The following is a 20499-nucleotide window of genomic DNA, read 5'->3' as shown; positions in this document are numbered from 1 at the left end:
CCGAGCTATTTTTCTTATTACAACAACTGAAGCTAGTCTCCTATTCGGCTTTATCAATATACTCTCAAGGAGTACATTCCCATTAATCTGTGCGATTTACACAGACGGCTTATCAGTCCGGGGTACACTGCAGACGGCTGTCCCACCTAGATACCAGATGAAATTAATCTCCAGACTTTTCCTTTCAAAATGAAAGAGATTGCAGACAGACAAACTGAGAAACTTGGGAAATAACCATTTTTAAGAAAGACTAGGCTAGCACTTTCAGAATCATGGAAGAGCCGGGAGGTCCTTGTCTGCAAACATTGCTCAATGCTGCTGCGAAATGTTACAGCTCCAAAATTTCCATTTTCAAGCCAGTGGGGCCAATAGAATTCTCTGCTTTCATTACTTTTTAAAGCTTAGTCTATTACAGTATGTTTAAAATGTCAGACTTTGTACAGTGCAACCGTGTAAGGGTTGGAAGATTCTGAAAGGCTTTTGACTGATACTCTCTCTCTATCTGAGAATTCCTGTCATATCAGCACATGTGCTCCACTTAAGCATATTACAAGCCCATTCCATGGAGATCTAGCACATGCTTCTGCCATCTTTCTGCACAGCATGAAACATCAGCACTTTGCTAAAAAAAAGCCAGCATACTTCCCACTGAAATGGGGCTTAGCTGGAGTTCAGCAAGTGAAGTCAGTCCTTAACCCCAGAAACACAGTAACCTGGCATTCAAAAGGACTTTTGGCTTTTCCGCTAAATCACACCGGAGCTTTATAAAAGGTTTTAATGGTCTTATTTAATGAAACCTAAAGATGTGTCAGTCAGCAGGAAACACCTTCCCCCAACTTCCCTTTTTTGTTACGTAAAGTAATTCTTTTGTGGAACCTCCGACACTGCATTTTTAAGGAGAAATGTCTTAATATTTTGCAAGAAAAAGGTCTCCTTGATTTAATCCAGACCAAGTCCTACTCAGAGTTAATAAAAAATATGCTTTTGACCCAATTTACAACTATAAATGTGCTGAAAAAAAACACATGTACGGAATAAAATTAGCACCAGTTTGTAGAACAGAAACATGCTGTTACTATGGAGCTATTTCCTGTGTTATGTAACCTATCATACCCATCATATACGTGTGTTACAAATTAAACTGTTGCTGAACTGAGAGCCTGCAGATAATCAAATACACTCATATGTCTTACAGTAAGCATGCTTTTCTGATAGAAAGGATGATGAAGTGAACTTAGTCTTGGGCTGATTCTTAAATGTCACCTGATGACTCTTTCCATCACCTGCCTGATGCAGTCAGGTGCTGACTATTGTGAGATCAAGTAGGGGAACTGGTTATATGGCCCAAGGGCCTGTAAACACTTGTGACTCATTCCATGTCAAATGATCTAAGGAGAAGAGGTTTTGCCAGCAACCGTCTCAAAACTTGCTGACATTGAATCAGATGGTATAAGGTGATGAAAGAGATGTTCCTCAACTATTTTTTTGTTGTTGTTAAAATGTATTATGGATGCAGAGATAAAAGTAAATTTATTTTGATTAAGTCAGCCATCTAAGTTTCTGATGTTTCCTGTAAAAATCAATTAGTGGACTTGGCTTTGTTCTAGAAATATTTACGGGCCATCACAATTTCACACCCTAGCAACTGGAAATGTCTTTAGAAATTAATCTGAGGAACGTACAGCTCCATACTACTTGTCAGACATAAAGAAATGACATTACACAATGCTCAATCAGATGTTAAAAATATGGGGGTTCTGAGGCTTAAAATTTAGCTTTGGCTGTTGATTTTGACTCCTTGGGCCCAGCACTGTTTCATTTCAACCCTGTCATTTAACAGCAACAACACAGTTTAGGTAACCTGAAATATCACTTCACTTTGCTCATTTGGGACCATGGCTATCCAGAGAAACTCTTAACTTTGTTGCATGTCTGGGGAGGTTCCTGGACTTGGCAGATAAATTGCGACACTGACAGGAACACTGTGTGCAGTTCTGGGTGGCGGCTAAGCAGTGTTCTCTGGGACTGAAGTAAATGTTACACTTCTTTTCTGAAACCAATTTAACCCTTTCAGGTACAGTTCAACAGCAGCACTAATCTCTCCGTAAGTGAGCTAGAATTTATTCTAAACCATTCACATCCAAAGCCATTATATTTCACAAAAACCTTGAAGATCCTACCAGTAACGTCCCATGTATCCTGCAGGTTATTCTAGTTTGTATAATAACATATGTTCTGCCAGTGAAGTGTTTGGTTAAACTCATACCCACTCATTTTGAAAACACTACTTTCTATTGAACAGGAACTTTCATTTCTCTCAGTAATGCAGTGATGTTCTAGCTGACAAGAAATGGGTACATTTCTCTCCAAGGTCAGGGCCTGGACATTGACCAGAACTGAAATCTTAACCATAATGCAGGAATAATATGATAAACTGTGTAAATCTTGTGACATTTAAAAATGCCACATTCTTGCCACCAGTTATATGTGTGTAAATCAATAATTAATTCTTTACAGGGCTGTACAGAGCTATTGACAATAATGTCTTCAAGCGTTACCAGACCCATGGAAATTGTTTCAGCACAGCTGCAAGCCGTTCAATACCAGTTTTATCAGAGGGGACAGTATGAAATGTAAGACTGCGGGGGAAACAAAGCTTTTCAACTTGCGCATAGAGGGCTCATTTACTTTCTGAGGCTTCGGACCTGCGAGTGTTTCAGAAAAGTAGCAGTGTAGTGAGCTGAAGGCGAGTGAGCTGTTGATTTGTCTCATCACAGAGGTTCTGCGTGAATTTGTAAGGGATGACCAGAGGGCACAAAATAAACCCATGTGAGAGTCAACCTTTGTTAGTGCTGTCTTCCTCGGGTCTTTCTAGGAGACACGTGATTTACGGTGAACGTGGACAATGAGTGCACATTGATATCGAAATATAGGTACTACAGATACAGTACAGATGAACATCATTTCCTTTTTATTGAGTAATATTTTAGTTAAATGATATTCAAATAATGTCTGAACACGTTGTTTTACAAGCCGTCAAGATATGCACACACTGCCCACATGCACAAGTTAACAGCCCTTTATCAGTAGGTGGCAACAGTACCAGTCAGGTAGCCAGCTAAATTCTAAATTCCAAAGGCAATGTGCTCACTTCAGACCCAACGTCCAAGACGCCCTCCTAACTTTTCTAAACTAAAATCAGACAACACGCAGCCTCTTGCACAAAACCTAAATCATAATAAAAAGAGACGTCAATGACACAGACGAAGCTAGCTAACTATCTGACACTCTTGATTTTTGTTGGGGGGGTCAAAGTGGATTAGCCATCTTAAGGAGTTAAGGCCAAACCAGAAAACAAAGAAACTTGCTATGCTGTCAACAGGATTTTAGCTGTTTGTTACGTAATTGAGTATCACAAACAAATCAACTCACCTTTTTTATCCATTAGCCACATGAACAGTAGCCAGGGCGTGTACCCGATTGGACCCCACAGCACCAGCACGGCGATGTCTGTGTTTGCGAACCCGTAAGCATGTCTGGCAGAGTTCTGAATCGGACCCCATGTGTTCCAAACCATCCCTTGCATAAACCCCAAAAGAGAAAATATAGCCAGGACCAGCCATCTTCTTCCGTAGACTCTGCTGTAGGCAGGCTGTATGTTCGTCTCGGGCTGAGCTGGGACGAGTAGTGGTTCCCTTTCGCCCTCCGCGCTCGGACCGGCACCCATTTAATTTGCCAGGGTGATGACGTTTTTGTATGTCTAGCTACAGTGTTGACCTCGTCGATAAATTGAAATGCTAAAGTGAAGTACTTCGTTTATGTCAGCTGCCCAGACGAACAAAAACAACCGACCTCAGTTACAATTAAAACTTTACTGCGCATGAGCAGAAAAGGGACGGAAGTGCCCACCAATGTGAAACTGAAACTCTGTGCACTCCATGTTTGATCAGTGCTCGCTGCCAAGTAACGATCTCTGACAATCATAGCTAGAGCCAAAATGGCGGTTATTTCACAACTCAACTTCCTCGAAAAAAGATCGAGGTGTTCACGTGAGGTTTGTTTACAATAAGACTACGAGCGTCTGTTGCACGTTGAATCTCAGCGGTACAGGTTTAGTTCAAATATGGGTCTTACCGGCGGTGACTTTACTGTGAGACAAACAGAAAAGTAATTTACAGAATCGATTTTTGGGGTGCTCTTCCAAATGTAAGGGTGGATGACGTGTATTCTTTGCGACTCTTGCCGTTGCTTGAGGAACAAGCTTTGTAACAAGCACGTTGCAGTTGCAGTTGCAGTGGAGGGAGAGGGAAAGCGTTCGTGAGTGGCAATGTAGGCAGATTCCCCAAGGAATTACAAAGCTAGTCCAACAACATTGTTACCACTTCAAAACTAATGTTCCTCTTCTTCTAAAGGTAAACCACAGTGTAGTTAACTACATTTTTGCGTGAAATTCTTGGGGCGAAGAAGTTTGTTCCTTTAGGACATATTTTCATACGGTCCTGTATGGCTAATATAATAATTATTTAGAAAGCAGTTATTTAAAATAGGTGAGTATAAGTATTTGTATTGTGCGCTGTCCAGTCGTCACGCATAGTCAATAACAGTACGCATTGGTCATAGAGCAATCAGAGTATAGACGCGGGTAGGGTACCAACTGAACACCTTTTCAAGGAAATCAGGTTAAGTATAGGCTACAAGCGCCCATCTAGGAGTAGAACCAGCTGCCTTCTTATTGCATCTCCTTTTCCTAAATACTGTACCACACTGTTGCCCGTAGTTGAGGTGACAATGCCGAACCGTAGCGGTCAGTGAAGCGGTACAAAGGTCCAGTGACAGGTGGCTTTGGAAAAGCAGCATCAGCATGTACTGTAGGGTGGCAGTGTAGCATACTGGTTAAGGAGCAGGACTTGTAACCGAAAGTTTGCTGGTTCGATTTCCTGCTGGGGCACTGCTGCTGTACCCTTGGGAAAGGTACTTAACCCACAATTGCCTCAGTAAATATCCAGCTGTATAAATGGATAACATGTAAAAAAAAAGATATTGAAATGGCATTGTACGTGTGACAGGGTGCTTGCTTGTACTCAACTCCTGATGCCCTGGCTCTTGTGCGTTTCAGCCATGGCTATGAAGCCCTTTAGCCCAGGGGAGGCGCGGGAGATTATAGAGTCTGCACAGCAGCCTGTGGTGTTCCTTGGCATGGCTTCAGATTGGCCAGCACTGCAGTGGGGCACTGAGCAGCTGTCACAGACCCTGGGAGAGAGGACAGTCCGTTTCCGCATTGGAAAAAGACAAGAGGAGAAAAGTAAGGAGGGTCTGTGCTTATCAAACTATGGCACCTCATGGACCAGGTCCCAGCGAGTCTCTGATTTACTATATATGTATATTCCTTGCCTTTCAGGGGAAATCATACTAATGTGGCTATTCAAACCCTTGTTGTGCTTACTGTTCTCTTTCTGATAATCTTTAGTCAACACCCTCTTTGTGCCCTCCTCAGAGAATGTCGTCTCCTGATGGACTAACTCTTCCAGTTATTGTATTTGCCATTATGAAATCCAGAGTCATTTCCATAATTCATCCCTCTAACATTTACAGAATAAATATATTACCACCTTGTTTTTAAATGGAACTTAAATGGAAATTTCCTCCCCTTCAAATCCTTTCCCCGTTTTAACATTTACAGTGTTATGTAAATGTATTTCAAATACATTCTTTATTTATAGACTTCGTAATCATTTCATGTATTGTAAATGCATCTGCTAAATTACATAGTGGTAGTATAATAATAGTATTTTTTTATTTAATCATAATGTTCCACTCATATTTCAATGTTTTTTTTTTTTTTCAAATGAGAACTGGCCAAGAATACTGCAGTGCATATAACATACAACATTTGCAAATAATCACTGTTGTAACCACAGATCATTTTTGCAGGGATTGTGTTGGAATGAATTATTTACAAACAGTTTGCAGTACACAAATAATTAATCATCTCATGAATGAGTTATAGTTCTAGAATGGGAAATTGATGCATACGACCAAAATATAGTAATCTAGTGATATGATCTGTTGCAATTTTGACTGCACTCTTGGAATGTGCTACCATAGTGCCTAATGCTCTTTTTCCCCCACATTCAGTCTGAAGTTTCTGAAACTGAAAATAGCATTGATTGGAAGTTAAGCTGATATGGTAGTGAACCAATTGGCAAGAGGGAACTTTGATGGAATAGCAGCTTCCCTGTGATGGCCTTCTAAAAAACAAACATAGCTGTGTTGCATTCCAAAGGTAGTCAAGGAGATCCAGCCTATCTTACTGTATGATGAAAAGAGATTTGTGAGTGGTATAGTATTCATTATGAATTTTATAACGCTGCATTTTGGCATTAATTACATTTTTGCTAGGTCTTTTTGAATAAATTAGTAAAACAAGCCTAGATGTATAGGACCCCAAGGAGCATCAGTAAATAGTTTTAGAAAATTAGATCTATTAGCTTCTGGTAATGTCCAAATATGCTGTATACATTTTTTAGTCATGTAAGTTACTGTGGACAGATGTAATGCAAAACTGAATAATTTCCTCAAATTATCAAACTCCTTTTTTGTCGTCTTCATGAAGTCTTTGTCTTATTTCTTCCATAGATTGTTGCAGGATAGACACACACACAACTTACGTCCTGCAGGGTGCTTACTAAACCATTGTTAGTCATAAGTACAAGCAGAGCTGCAATCTGTTTACATTGAAGACGTGAAGTAGAGGAAATAACATTCGTCTGGACATGACAGTGTAACTCAGACATGTAGAGGAAAAAATAACATCTGTGCATGACAGTGTGACTCCATTATGTAGAAGAGAGAGAGTAACATTCTTCTGTACATGACAGTTAAACTCAAATATGCTAAAGAGAGAGTAACATTCTTTTGCATGAGAGTGTCACTCAAATGTGTAGAATAGAGAATAACATTCTTCTGTACATAACAGTATAACTGAAATGTGCAGAAGAGAGAATAACATTCTGAGCATGACTACTGAGGTTGCTACTCCCAAAATGGGGCCAGCTAATTTAACTGCTAAATCCATTTTTACAGGTGTAATTTCTGACAACAGCAACCCTCTCGGACATGAGATGTAATTTAACACACTTCATTATAAATTTCATTTACAGAACTGACATTGTGTCTAACGGAGGAGTGAGCCAGCTATAATTTATGTGGAAGATTTAATTGAACCGGTACAGAAAAGGGACATTTTATTCACAGCATAAATACAACCTTATGTCATTTTGATATGTTGTGATTATCTGCAGTTCTGCAGAGTTAAATCAATTCACTAAATCCTTAATTTATTGACAGTAAATTTAAGCCTGCTAGTGTAATCATCTGCTGTCCATTTCAAGATGTGATTGGGCATTTTTCTATAACAGTGCTTTGTCTCTCATCTGTGATTATATCTCCCCTCTCTCTCACCTCTCTGTTTCTTTTTTTCTGAGCAAAGCTCCTCTGTTTGAGACCCAGTGCTCCTACATAGAGGCCACGCTGGGGGAGTTTTTACCCTGGGCCAGATGTCAGAGCAGCTCATCCATAGGGCCTTTCTTTGACTACCCCCTGTCAGAATACTGGGCCTATGCAGACTACAAGTACATCGCCATGTTGTTCGAAGACAAAGCCTCCATGTTTGAGGTACCCCTTCCTTCTGTCCCTCTCTTCTGCCTCAAACGGTTCTGGCAAGGAGATCTCTATGTGTTAAAGTGCAAAGAACGCGTTAGGTCCAAAAACTGTGTCAGACCAAACATCTTCTCACTCATCATTACAGAAGATATTCATCACTCATTCAGCCATTATTCGCTGAATGTTTTCCTACTTTCAAGGATTTCATTGAGCGCAATACATAAATGTCTTTATTGAGCCTATGGACTTGTTATACTTATACTTGTTTAATTTCATGCATTGCGTATAGTCTTACTTGCAGATTGCCTCTGTTTTGTTGCCGGGATTAAATTTGCTATTTATGTAAAGATTGTTTTGCTCCAGCCTCTAAGACCTGAAGTCCGTAGTCAGAGGAGAGGTGTTTTAACTGGTGGATGTTATTCAGATCTGTGCAGATTCTGTTCTCTTGTGTAAGCGCAAGGAAGGCCATTGTTGTTGGGGTAATCCCCAGCAGCACTCTCTCTCAAATATGTCCTGCTGTTTAATTGAAGGTATCAATTTCAAACTTCAAATCGCTTCAGATGCTTTTCAAACTCGCACAGAAGCTGGGTCTGGGATGTGACAGAAGCTTTCTCCTGAAAGCACCAAATTGAATTTTGTGTTTTTGTTGAAGTTTAGAAAACATACAAACTCGAAAAAGGCCTTTGCAAAGCCCATCTGTTTTACTCTTCTCTCTGCCTTTCTTTCATTCCCCAAGAATAATAATAAATGCTTATGAGCTGTCTGTGTGCTTTTGACACTTCTGCTGAAACACAGGAGTTTGAGACAGGCAGACAAAGGGCTTTTTAAATGATGAATAGTGCCATTTAAAAGTTGTTGAAAGCCAGCTCCACTCAGTTTATCATTCACAGTTCCCTGAATATAGTAATGATTTCATTATCCAGGGTGCTGGGCAGAATCTCTGAGGTTTCGATTCTTCCCATTTTTGACAGATTGATGGGCTTGATGGTTTGTATATGGTCTGTCAAAAGTAAACATGCTACTGTTGACTTACTAATGCACTCTACGAAAGAGCAGTGTATTAAGTAATTTGATTAACCAGTCACCATTTTTCATGTCACGTCATGTGTCAAAAAGGTTGTGTGTTATTACCTAAGGAGGTGACATCTCTCTTGTGTCTTTGAGACAAGAATAAGCACAGGTGGCGGAAGACCTGTAAAACAGATGATTTGAACATAAATGTATGTGATGTTTGAAAGGCATGTTGTGTGTTTTGTAGGACGTGGTATGGTCAGACTTTGGTTATCCAGGTAGAAATGGACAACAGAGCACACTGTGGGTTGGCACAGCCGGCGCCAACACCCCATGCCACCTGGACTCCTACGGCTGTAACCTGGTCTTACAGGTACAGGGCAGGTAATAACATGGGCAGCATCACACTGTTCTAGAATGACGTCAGCATGGTCCCGTTTTTTGACTGACCTGAGTGCAGCAGTAATGGACTTTCCAACAGAAAAGAGAGGAAATTGAGCACCGGATCAAATTAAACAAATTACCAGCATTAGTGTCAAGAATAAAGGAAATATGGAGAACCCAGACAATAGAAGTGATGAATCAGTCAAGTGAGTTTTTTGAGACATACAGTATAATGACCCGCCAGCCTGACTTTGAGTCAGTGGAGATTAGACAACCTCCCAGATTGTGTAGGAGCCTCCCTCTCTTTCAAGTTGCTCTCACTCATGGGGACGAAACAGATCCATTCTCGCTTTGAAAGAGAGAGCAATTTCTGCTCGGAGCGTCAGAGAGAGAATGAGCGGGAGATATGAGCCGAAGTGCTGTTGAATGGAGTGTCAGCACTCCCTTTGTTGAATACAGATGGTGTGAAACTGTGACAAAGAAAAACCTGTTTAATCTCCAGGCAGCTCTCCCCCAAACCTACTGTTGTCTTTTTAAATTGGGTGGTGAGTTCTTTTAATGTGAAGTCATTATTTGTAACTCCTTATCCTGGGTGACTGTATTACTAGAGAGACTGAGTGCCGCATATCTTTGTCCACCTCTTACAGTTAGAAGCTATTTTTATCAAACCTTGCCTAAAGCTTAAAACTTCAGGAGTATGATATGCACAATCACGGTTTTCATACCATTTGAAAGAAAACACTTGTGGAAGTACATATGAATAGTGGGCATCAGATGATATACTCAGAATATGATTCATACTTGTGACTTCATGAACAACATTATCACAAAACAATACTCCCAGAGAAAAAAATGATCAAAGGAAAACTAAGAGATAGCGTGACTGAGTAAGATGAGATGCTCACCATTATGCTGTTTTTCTCAACTAACAGTGGTATTGCACTGGTGGTGCTATTAGTACTAAGCAGTTCAAATGGCTACACAAACACCCTTCAAGAGAAGTAAAGGACAGAACAAGTAAAGCAAGTAAAAATCCATTGGCCAGGTTTTTTTTTTTGGTGGGGGGATGAATTTTGGTTTTGATCTAAGTCACATTGTAATTTGACTACAAAAACATGCTAATGTAATTAAACCTTTTTTACAGTGAGTAGTTAAGATGACAGCTGGATAGAGTTTGGAGGGGATTGAACAGGAATTGTAATTAAACTGTATTTGGGTCCATATATAATGTAAAGTGGAGTCCAAACCATGCCAGTCCTGTCTAAGCGTCTCAATAGTAGTTCATGATATTTATCATATCTGAACTGAATTTGTGAACACCAAGACCTCATTTGACTTGAAAACTAATTGCTGGTTGCCCAATTGACATATTTGCTTAGATAGACAATCATTGGTTCTGCTCTATTTCCTGACTATCGCCATGGCAACATGGGGTCTTGGGCTCAAAAAGCAGCCCTGTTCATAGGCTAACATTGGAAAATTGCTTTAAAAAGCTTTTATGCCAAAGTGGTATTCAAATAATAACATTTTTAACTGGCCTGTTTCAATTCAATAGATTTTCAGTGAGTAAATATTACTGATTAGTGATACTGCTTAACTGGTCTATGGGCTTTTTCATTCCCTTGACTACTGGGTATGTTGTTTGTTAACATTAAATCATCATCATTTTGTTTTCCTATCTTGTACATAAGCTAGCTTGTCAGTTATATATCTAGCTGCCTAGCTAATTAACTAGATGCAGAAGGCTCGTGCACTGGCTTGGCATTGTTGTTAACTCAAGTACAGCGTTTTCTCAACTTGCAACAATGAATTAATATGTTCAGCTGAATTCAATGAATGTTCTTAGAAATATTTTTCTTTGAATGGACAGTGCAGTAACACTTTAAATTACATTAACTAATAATAATGATAAAAAATATTGAAAAGGAGTGTGTTGGGGCTCTTGGGTGGCTTAGTTGGCAGGTTGCCTGTCCTGACTGCAAGCCGAACTCTGGCTGTGCTCTGGGTCTACAACAAGACATGTCATCTGCCAAGTGAAAGCCCACAGCAGTGAGGAAATTGCCTTTGTTTCCACTGGGAATAGGGGCGGGCAGGTCAGTCAGAACCTCCTCATCCCACTACTGTCAGACACCTTGTGAGTTGCTTAGATGTTTTCTCTGGAGCAGGGCCTATTCTCCACACGGTGTCCACTTCACTATGGCGCACTCTGTGAACTGCAGTGTGAAAAATAGCCTTTGGGTATGTGCAAGAGTATTGGAGGATTGCATTAATCTTTTTTCAGTGCTTCCTCACGCCTGCAGAGGTTCTCACCATGAGATGAATCTAATGTGCAGTTACATACACAATAAAGGGGAAAAGCATTCAAATAAAAAAAAAAAAAATCAAAAATGAGCTCGTGAATTTCATGTACACAGTTTACTGAAAGAGTGTTCGGTATTCCAGGTGGCATGGTTACATTTAATTGTTGTCGGTTGTTTTGTGGTCTGAAAACTTGCACATACAAAGATGCACTTCTCTCAACGAATGACGGAAGCTCTCCATTTCCAAGTGGGAAATAGTTTTTCAGATTTATCACAGAATTCATCGAAACACATTCCATTACCATTTACTGCATTTCTACAGTTTGCCTTTAGCAAGTTCAGATTTTTATGTTCAGTGTTTTGTGGATTCTGACATTATGACACATGAACCACAAGATCGGATCAGTCATACTTATATCATGTATCAGACTTGTATCAATCAATCTGATTTGTGCCATGTATTGCAGTTAAAAAGAGATGCTTCTGCAAACCTTGACTGTCCTTCAACAATGCGTCCTTCAACAGTTTCTCAAGCCCTTTCAGTGCAGCAGTGCTAGGTGTGAAATCCATCTCCACGTCTGCTAATCTTTTAATAAAATAGATGTGTTTTGAATGGTTCTTCGCAGCAGAATGTGAAGTGCCCCATCTTGTTTTACATGGCTCGGGGGGCAGTTTTATTGGTAGAGAACAACCTTTCTGTGCAATTGCATCTCTTAGATTGCATTACATTTTGTCATTTAGTCAACGCTCTGATCCAGGACGACTTACAAAGAGCAAATACAAAGTGTATCAAAGAAAGTGATTTGAAAAATGGTCATGTACTCTATAGTGTTTGAACAATACCAGAGAACTTTTTTAACAGTGGAAACAAGTTTGTCAGCCTTGGCTAAATTATTTGCCCATATATTATACACAGGTGGCACTGTGTGGGTATTGCCAGGCAAAATGACAGAACTGAAGGATTTCATAGTAAGCCTTGATCATGTAGCTTGCACTGATACAAACACAGTCACATTTTTAAAAACCGACTTCAAATGCATTTTGCAAAAAAATTATCTGCACAATGCCATCTGCCACTGTGGAGTAGTTCACGGTGTGTACTTACACTGCATCCACCAGGGTAACTCTCATGAGCCATAACTGATTGTTCCTCATTGTACAAAAAAAAGAAAAAATGCAAAGCATAATGATATTTCCCTTATGACTACAGATACACTGTCAAATGTTTTGATCAGATCTTTGGATTTTATTTTATGCAAGTCCACAGCAGATTCACCCTGAGAAGCTGACTGACTGAACTATTTGGCCATTTATTGCGTGCTTGTTTAAAAATGCATGGCATTTTGAATGATCTGCTTTTACGACAGGAGCATTTGCACAGACAAACAGGTGATCTCTCAAGGCATGGATGACATGCTGCCATTCTAGCCTTTCTTTTCCCCTGTGTTTACTGATAGATGGTTCCCTCATGCCCACTTTAATCTCAGACTTGTTTTTTTATGTCTGTGTGATATAAAATGCTTATCTTTTGTGTGTAGTTTAATGACATATTGCCAGTTTTGTACTAGGCAGATACTGTTGACTGGATATCCTCTGGTGTAGAACATTCTCATTTGTCTCTTACTCATTATGAAAGCTCACATTTTCCAAAAATTCCTAAAAAAAACTGTGAGTTTCATGCCATATTGGAGCAGCCACAGTCAGGGAGCACTATTGCCAGTCAGGTTAATTAAACACATGGTTGGGTAGCCCAGGCCCCCCTGATATATCTGGTTAGTCACATTTCCTGCTTCTGAAGGGTTGTGAAAACCAGCTTCCAATGCAGATCTTGAGTTCTGTTGATTTAGAGGCTTGCTGCTTATTTTATTTTTATTGTGCTTGAAAATAAGACATAGTGACATCATTTTTTACTTTGGCTGTGTGGTTGCTTTTTGAGGTGAAAATGCATCAGATAGCCAGGTTCAGCCTATATCCTTTAGTGTTGTGAATTAGCAGCCTTTAATTTGTTTGTAGCAATGCACATATACTTGAAGTAGATTGACTTCCTGACACAAGTGTTAAGTGCCATCTTTTTGGGAAATCCACTCACAGGGTTATTGCTGCTGTTTGATTTTCTGTATCTGTATCTGTATAGATCTGTATAAATTGTTCCTTTTAGCGTGCTCATTTTAGTTTCCAAAATATTTGTTGAGAAAGATGTATTTATTCAAAACGATGTGCCAGTTGGAAATCAAATTGCAAGCCTCCCGTGGATACATTTGTATGTAATGCAGGCATATTGCAAGGGATACTGCTATTTGAGTCTTCAAACTCAGTCTGAGGTATTTAATTTCTATTGCCATCCATTTGGATGGAAATGAGACAATAATTCAAATGCGGTGTGGTACATTTTGTGGTACACTATTAAACTTTCCCCACTTGTTTCCACAACCTGACAAGTTTCTAAAACATGTTATTCATTTTTGTCCGTGTTTGTAAAGGCATTCTATGGGAAAATAAATCCGTGAAAGAACCATTTACTGGTTGGCAGTTTTGTATATCCCATGAAACAACATCTCTCACTTTTATGTGTTTATTGATTTTCACTAAAAGACTTCCAGTTAGCTTCAAGCTTCTGTTGGATATAAATGTTAATTCATACTTATAAACTACTGACAGTTTTTCAGAGGACAGCTGTAGGTTTCCTTTTGTGTCTCCTTATCACCCGTAACGATGCAATCCCTTTCATGCAGGAAAAGATGGCACCTCTTCCCGCCTGAAGACACAGACTCCCTCTACCCCACCAGGATCCCGTACGAGGAGTCCAGCGTCTTCAGCCGAGTTAACGTAGTACAACCAGACCACACCCTCTTCCCAGCATTCTCTGGAGCCCAAGCCCACATTGTCACCCTGGAGCCTGGACAGGTACAGACAGTGGAGATCCACCTCAGTCACTCAGTCACTTACCTGGATAGGTTAAGCAGGCAGACATTTAAATATAGTAGAGAAGCAGCTCAATCACCCATCTATAGGGTAAAGACAATCGGAAAAAACAAGCTTGTTTAACTCCTGAAAGGCTGCTTAAAATCCAAGCAGAGAAACCCCATTGCCTGCAAACATACCCATATTTTAACTCTCTCAGAATGTATTATGTGTGCTTCCTGAAAGTCAGATGGGATCAGTTACCAAATTGAATTATTAAATTTGTTGAAGCATTATGTCAATGTGTGGTCTGCATGCTATGTTATTTAAATATACTATTCTTCATCAATGCTAATGACACAGTCCTCCCTTCTAATAAAGATTGATGGCTCAATATTTAATGTATTATTTAAGACATTTTAGAAGCAGAAATAGATTATGATTTAGATTTTCATATATTTACCAAAAAGTTAACTGGTTCATCAATCAAAGTGGACTATTTTTCTCAAAGAAACTGAATGGAATAATGAGTGGATCTGCATTAGCAGAAATACTGGGAAGCACAAATGTAATGGTAGGAAGCATTTTTCTTTTGCTGCCAGATCAAATGTAGTCACACTGGTGTACAGTCACCTGAAAATCAAAGTGATGCTGACACATTTATGGAAGGATTCTGGAATTTTGTCGGGAGAAAAAACAGTATGAATGAGGTGAGAGCCAGAGCAGTGAGTCCCAGGCTCTCTGAGACGGGTAGAACCTGGGTCTCAAGTGAGTAGTGGGAGTGGTCAGTCAGTCTATCTGTCTGTCCTTTGTCTCATTTCTGCTGTCAGCACTGGTTCCAGGCGAATGGTGTTAACACTGATCCCCACCTCCACTGCAGGGCCATCATGCATCATGGCCACAATTTTTAGCACCGGTAATTGGGCCTCTATCACAGGGAAAGGTCACCTGAGTGGCACAGTGTACACAGTTGTGAGGTTGTGCTCATTAGAAGCATGTTATCTTCACCTGGCCTTCCGGTGCAGGGTTTTTTTTGGTGGGAGATTTTATTAATGAGAAGTTCACTTCATCCGCTCTCCCATTATGTGTCCATGATGGAGCTGCCATTAGGTGTCACCTACAGCTTCAGAGTGGAGACGCTGCCAAGTGCATTTTTTTTCTAACAAGGGAACTTGTTAGCGGCCCCCAACAAACACACAACACACTTGAAAGATCCTTTGTGTTCTGGCTGAGGAATGTAGTTCATGCATTGTTCCCAAGGCACGTGGCAGTTTCCTCTCCGTGATTACAAGTGACGACACTGTAGCGTCTTGAAAGAGCCTGCCCTTCTTACCGTGCGGTGTGTGTGTGTGTGTGTGTGTTGTCCCCGTCCCCGTCCCCCTCCCCCTCCCCCTCAGATTCCAGTGCTGCGGTCACTCTGCCCCGCTCTCCAAGTCGAGATCGTAACGAGGCAATTACTGCCCGTCCGGCGCGCAGTTCTGACAGCCCGCGAACACTCGTCTTTTCACCGCATGCAAATGAAACCCAGCGCTCAGCTCACATGCAAATTTCCCCCGACCCTTGAACCGCGAGCTTGAAACAGAATTAAAGTGTCTGCCGCCGTGGTCGCGTTTGACTAAAATGTGATGCGCTGTTCACAATCCTGTACTGTATATGTGTTTTTTTTTTTTTTTTTTTTGCTGGCAGGTACATTTTAGTGCTGTGGTGGAACGATCAAGTGTAAATGGAGGAAATGCCTTTGAAACTTTCTACTTAAGAAAAGTTGTAAGCTTCCGAGAGCTCTTGCAGAAGGGTTCAATTCTAACTCATTACAGACTGAGTATGTGCATTAATCTTTTGTCAGTGCAGGAGAGCATTCTGTCAGGTAGCTTGCTCTGTGAAATGGTTGAAAAAGTAATCGTTTGAATTAATCTTGCAGTTATTTTTGAATGAATTCTCCACAATTGGCCATGATACTTGCATAACACCAGAGGTAGACCGTTCATAGCAGACTGTGCTGTGCTGCCATATTGGTAATTGAATGATTTAAAAGAAAGTTCCACAAAATGAATAGATGGTAGCAGCATCATCGGCAACACAGAGTGATATTTTTGATGATTGCACCATTATTGTACTTGAAAGTTCATTTCAAGTAACAATCCAGCTAGTATAGCAGTTGCTTGCAGCAGCTATTAAAGCCAGATGAATCATCATTTGCTGCATTAATAGTTTTTACATTTTAACTCTTATATGTATCAAATTATTGGATCATGAGGCCTCTAATGCTTCATCATCAGACATAAAAGGTGAATTTTGTCCAAATCAAGTACAATCGTAAATTTGATTTGTAAAGTAAAATTGTCACAAAAGATTATTCCAGGTAGGTAATGGGTTATTATAATAATCAGATAATTATTATTATGTTATAATCATTATATATAATATATAATGAATATATAATTGCTCTTTTGTATGATTTTCTGGAATCAGAACCACTCCTAATTAAAAAACATAGCTCAAGTAAAAGGCTGCCATTACCATTTAGGAGTAGGTAATGGTAGCATTGTATAGTAGATTACGTACACAATAAAGTGGTTCTCTGTGTTCTTCATTGGTTCTTCATTAGCATGTAGGTATTGTTAAAGCATTGGCATTGTTATTGGTATTGGTACTGGTATCTGTAAATTATATAATGATATAATGATTTTCATTATATAATGATATTCAGCACTAGTGGAAAGATGAGTGACCCCCTCCCCTTTTCCTATGAGAGAGCTGTAGGAGACAGGGAAGCTAGTCTACAATAGATCCAGTTACCCATGGCCCTGAGAAGCAGCCACTCAGTGCTGCTTGTTTTTTCCCAGTAAATTTTTGAGGCATGAACATTATCTGTGTCGTGGGTCAGCCAAATCCAGCACACTTCTGGAGTAAGTGCTGGCCTGCACTCCAGAGTCAGCTAGTATTTCTACAGGAAGTACCTCCAAATCATGACTGTGTGTCTGGTGTTGTCATTACAGTAGCAGCTGCAGGATCTGGAAGTACATTGCAAGCTGTATGTTTGTGTTTGGTTTTTAGTGTTTTGTGTGTTGTATTAAAATGTAAAATAAGTTTTCACAATAAAATTCCACCAACTGAATAAGCTATAAAAAGTTTCCAGAGTTACACGAAATGATCGAACAATAATTTTAACTTGCTTGCAGTCCCTTCCTCAGTGGGAGTGAGGTCTTGACCTTGAGAAGACCTCAGACCTTGAGTCTGACAATAAGTTAAAAGCTTGACTATAAGTAAACTGCGTCAGGATTCTCCTGACACACACTCAAAGTAGGACACTCCGTGTGGTTGTGCACCCTTTGTTGGGAATGGCACACGTAGTGCTATTGAGAGCAGTACAGCATATGTATTCAGGGAGTAGCTGTCTGCAGGAAGCTTTACTACAGACAAAGACGTATCACTACTGCCTGCCTGTGCATATACTCAAAGTGTGAAATTTTTCTCTAGATAAACCCCTCTGTACAAATTTACCAGAAATGTAGAGGTCTTTATTTCATTTGAAGTCCCATCATTTTTTATAGACATCAATTCCTACCACAATAGAAGCAGGACGTAAATTAATTCGGCTAAATAAATTAAAAATTAAATTCGGATTAACCAATCAAATAGAAGAAGCTGTATGACTTACCTTCCAGGCAGCGTTCCTGTTAGAAAAGTCACCACTGCCATCTAATGGTAACTGACTCCTGGGGTGAGCACAGTGTTTTAAGCTTTGATCATGCACAGATCACACGAGAATAGGGGACTTGTTCTCCAGTCCACTCAGCGGAATTTTTTCCACAAAGAGGCTGTATGGAATTGAAAATGTAGGGGAAAATTCTGCTGATAGTGTATGAGTTTGGCCATGGCCGTGAAGTCAGAGAATACCAAGAGGAAGTTTATTGAAATTCGGTGTGTGTGTGTGTGTGTGTGTGTGTGTGTGTGTGTGTGTGTGTGTGTGTGTGTGTGTGTGTGTGTGTGTGTGTGTGTGTCTGTGTCTGTGTGTGTGTTTTTGATTGGGTTTGTGTGTCTGTGAAAGAGCTGTTACTTTGTGTGCGTCAGAGACAGATGTGTATGTCAGACTGGGAGTGGGTTAGTGATCACTTGCAGGCTTGCTCCTCAGTGTTGAGCTCTGTTATTCAGGAGACTAATAGACCCCAGCTGTCACCTTCCTACAGGACGGGTGCAGATTCTGACCTCCCTAATCCTACCTTGGTCCTCTTCCAGGTGCTGTTTGTCCCCAGACACTGGTGGCATTATGTTGAGTCTCTTGATCCCATCACTGTCAGCATCAACTCCTGGATTGAGATGGTAACCGCTCGCCACTGCGTCAGCCTGCCCTTACCAGTCATAGTGCATTGTCATTTAATGTGACGTTAGCGCCTTGCGCGTCATTGACCGCAAATGGCTTGCAAAACCACTAACACCCTTCCAATGATGTGTGTCCTGTTACAGTTATGAGCAAAGCACAGATAGTTTGATGTACCCCTGTCAGAGGGATTTACGCTCAGTATGCACAACATGTAGAGAAATGATCCAACACGTTCTCCTCTATGAGAGAAAAATGGATGTTTGTTTAATATTCTGCTTCAGGTGCTGCCTGATAACTACACTTCCATGAATGTTACAGCCACAGTAAATTATCGCTGTTTACCATTTTTTTCAGTGTCATAACCATCCATCAAAACTTGATACTCAAACTTCTGAATTATTTTGACTGCGCTCATTTCCAGTTTGGGAGAATTAGATTAGAATTAGAATGGAAGTGAACTGGTCAAGTACAGAAAATAACAATGACAAAGTCAAGGCCTTGATGCTTATCGACTTTTCCTGTCATCCACAGGAAGCTGATGATGAAAGCAGAGTAGGAGAGGCCCTTGCCAGGACCATTGTCTGTGCCCTGAAAACCACCCCCAGCAGTGACAATGCAGATAACTGGCTCAACCCCACTGAGGTGCCTGAGTTGTGGTCGTTTGTGCTCCGGCTCTTCCTTTTCCCAGAACAGGAGATACCGTGCGGCTCAGAGCCTCAGAGTGGAGCCTGCGTTATCTTCGCTCTGCAGCGGCAGTTCTACTGGAGAATTGTTATTGTGCTTGCTGTGACAGTTTTGCTCATTGTACATGATAGTGGATTAGAGAGAGGACCTGCCTCCGCCAGAGATTATCCTGTGTAGATGAGAGATAGGAAAAAAACTGAGAAAATAACAGCAGACAGGGGTCACATTCTAAACCACCCCTATTCCTGCAGCTACCTCTGCCCAGATCTCTGACCAGTGCTCAGCAAATGGCTGATGATGTCAGGCTACTTGCTCATTCACTGACCACTGATCGGGAATCGGTGCTGCTGAGAGATGTAAGGAGAGCAGGAGCCGTTTCAAAGGCCACCAGGGTTCCTGTGCCCCCAGGTGGTAAGGGACGGAAGTGCAGGCTGCATTTGACACTGATTTTGTCTGATCTTTTGTGGCAGGACAGGGCCACATCGCACGATGAGAACCTGCAGTATCTGAATTTGGCTGTGCAGGCGTGCGTGGAGAAGCAGAGGCGTGTGCCCTGCAAACCCACTGAACCGTGCAGGACCCGGCTGGGAAAGCGAGACTCCAAAGGAAAGCCCAAATGTGGCGCGGGCCCAGCAGGAGACAGCCAGCACCCTCCCCGCACCATCCCCTTTGGACCTCATCTAATCCCTGTTCTCCAGGACCCAGGCCAGCCTAAGCAACCAAGCAAGCCCAACCCGAACGCCTGCTCTTCCGCGCACTCTGCCTGTGGGCCCAGCCTGAACTGCCACCAGGAGAGCACAGACGCACCAAAAAGAGGGGCGGGTGCAGGGGAAGCAGAGCGCACCCCCACCCCCAGACATGGACCCATCTCCACCAACGACCTGCTGGAGTGCCTGGTTCATCCAGAGGTCATCGCCCTGGTCACCAAGCTTATGATGGACAGACATGGGGTGCATGGTTGTACGTGAACATGAACAATATTGTTGTGCCAGCTCCTGAAACATTAACCTTTTGTTTAATGAAGATATAAGTGAAATCAGTCTTATAAATCATAAACGAGGGGAGGTTCTCTGATCTTTACAAAGATGTGAGCATCAATGCTTTTATCCTCAGATGTTTTTTCAGGTTTTTCTGTGTCTGCCTAAGGAAAAATAAAGACATTCAGTGCTTTAATAGTACTTCACTTGTTCCTTCCTACAGTCAGAATATTAGACACAATAAATAAAGCATATGCTT

The 20499-nt window shown here is 41.0% G+C and overlaps 2 protein-coding genes across 2 annotated transcripts in view; one reads left to right on the top strand and one right to left on the bottom strand.

Moving 5' to 3' along the window:
- slc49a4 (solute carrier family 49 member 4) overlaps nt 1-3864 on the bottom strand; it is a 43377-nt gene extending 39513 nt beyond the window's left edge. Inside the window, exon 1 of the mRNA XM_036546069.1 lies at nt 3433-3864. Within this exon, the coding sequence (XP_036401962.1) occupies nt 3433-3727 (295 nt within the window). The 5' untranslated portion in view covers nt 3728-3864. The remainder of the gene's footprint in view (nt 1-3432) is intronic.
- A 430-nt stretch (nt 3865-4294) lies between these two features.
- Nucleotides 4295-20249, top strand: hspbap1 (hspb associated protein 1). The gene is made up of 8 exons (XM_036545753.1): nt 4295-4412; nt 5117-5302; nt 7490-7674; nt 8921-9057; nt 14090-14261; nt 18495-18578; nt 19111-19221; nt 19734-20249. The coding sequence occupies exons 2-8, from the start codon at nt 5119-5121 to the stop codon at nt 20229-20231; spliced, it is 1371 nt and encodes a 456-aa protein (XP_036401646.1). The 5' UTR covers nt 4295-4412; nt 5117-5118; the 3' UTR covers nt 20232-20249.
- The last annotated feature ends 250 nt before the right edge of the window (nt 20250-20499 follow it).

Source organism: Megalops cyprinoides, chromosome 14 (assembly GCF_013368585.1).
Source record: "Megalops cyprinoides isolate fMegCyp1 chromosome 14, fMegCyp1.pri, whole genome shotgun sequence".
NCBI classification, from domain to species: Eukaryota; Metazoa; Chordata; class Actinopteri; order Elopiformes; family Megalopidae; genus Megalops; species Megalops cyprinoides.
The sequence above is the reverse complement of the archived record's forward strand: the minus strand, read 5'-3'. Positions and strand labels throughout refer to the sequence as shown.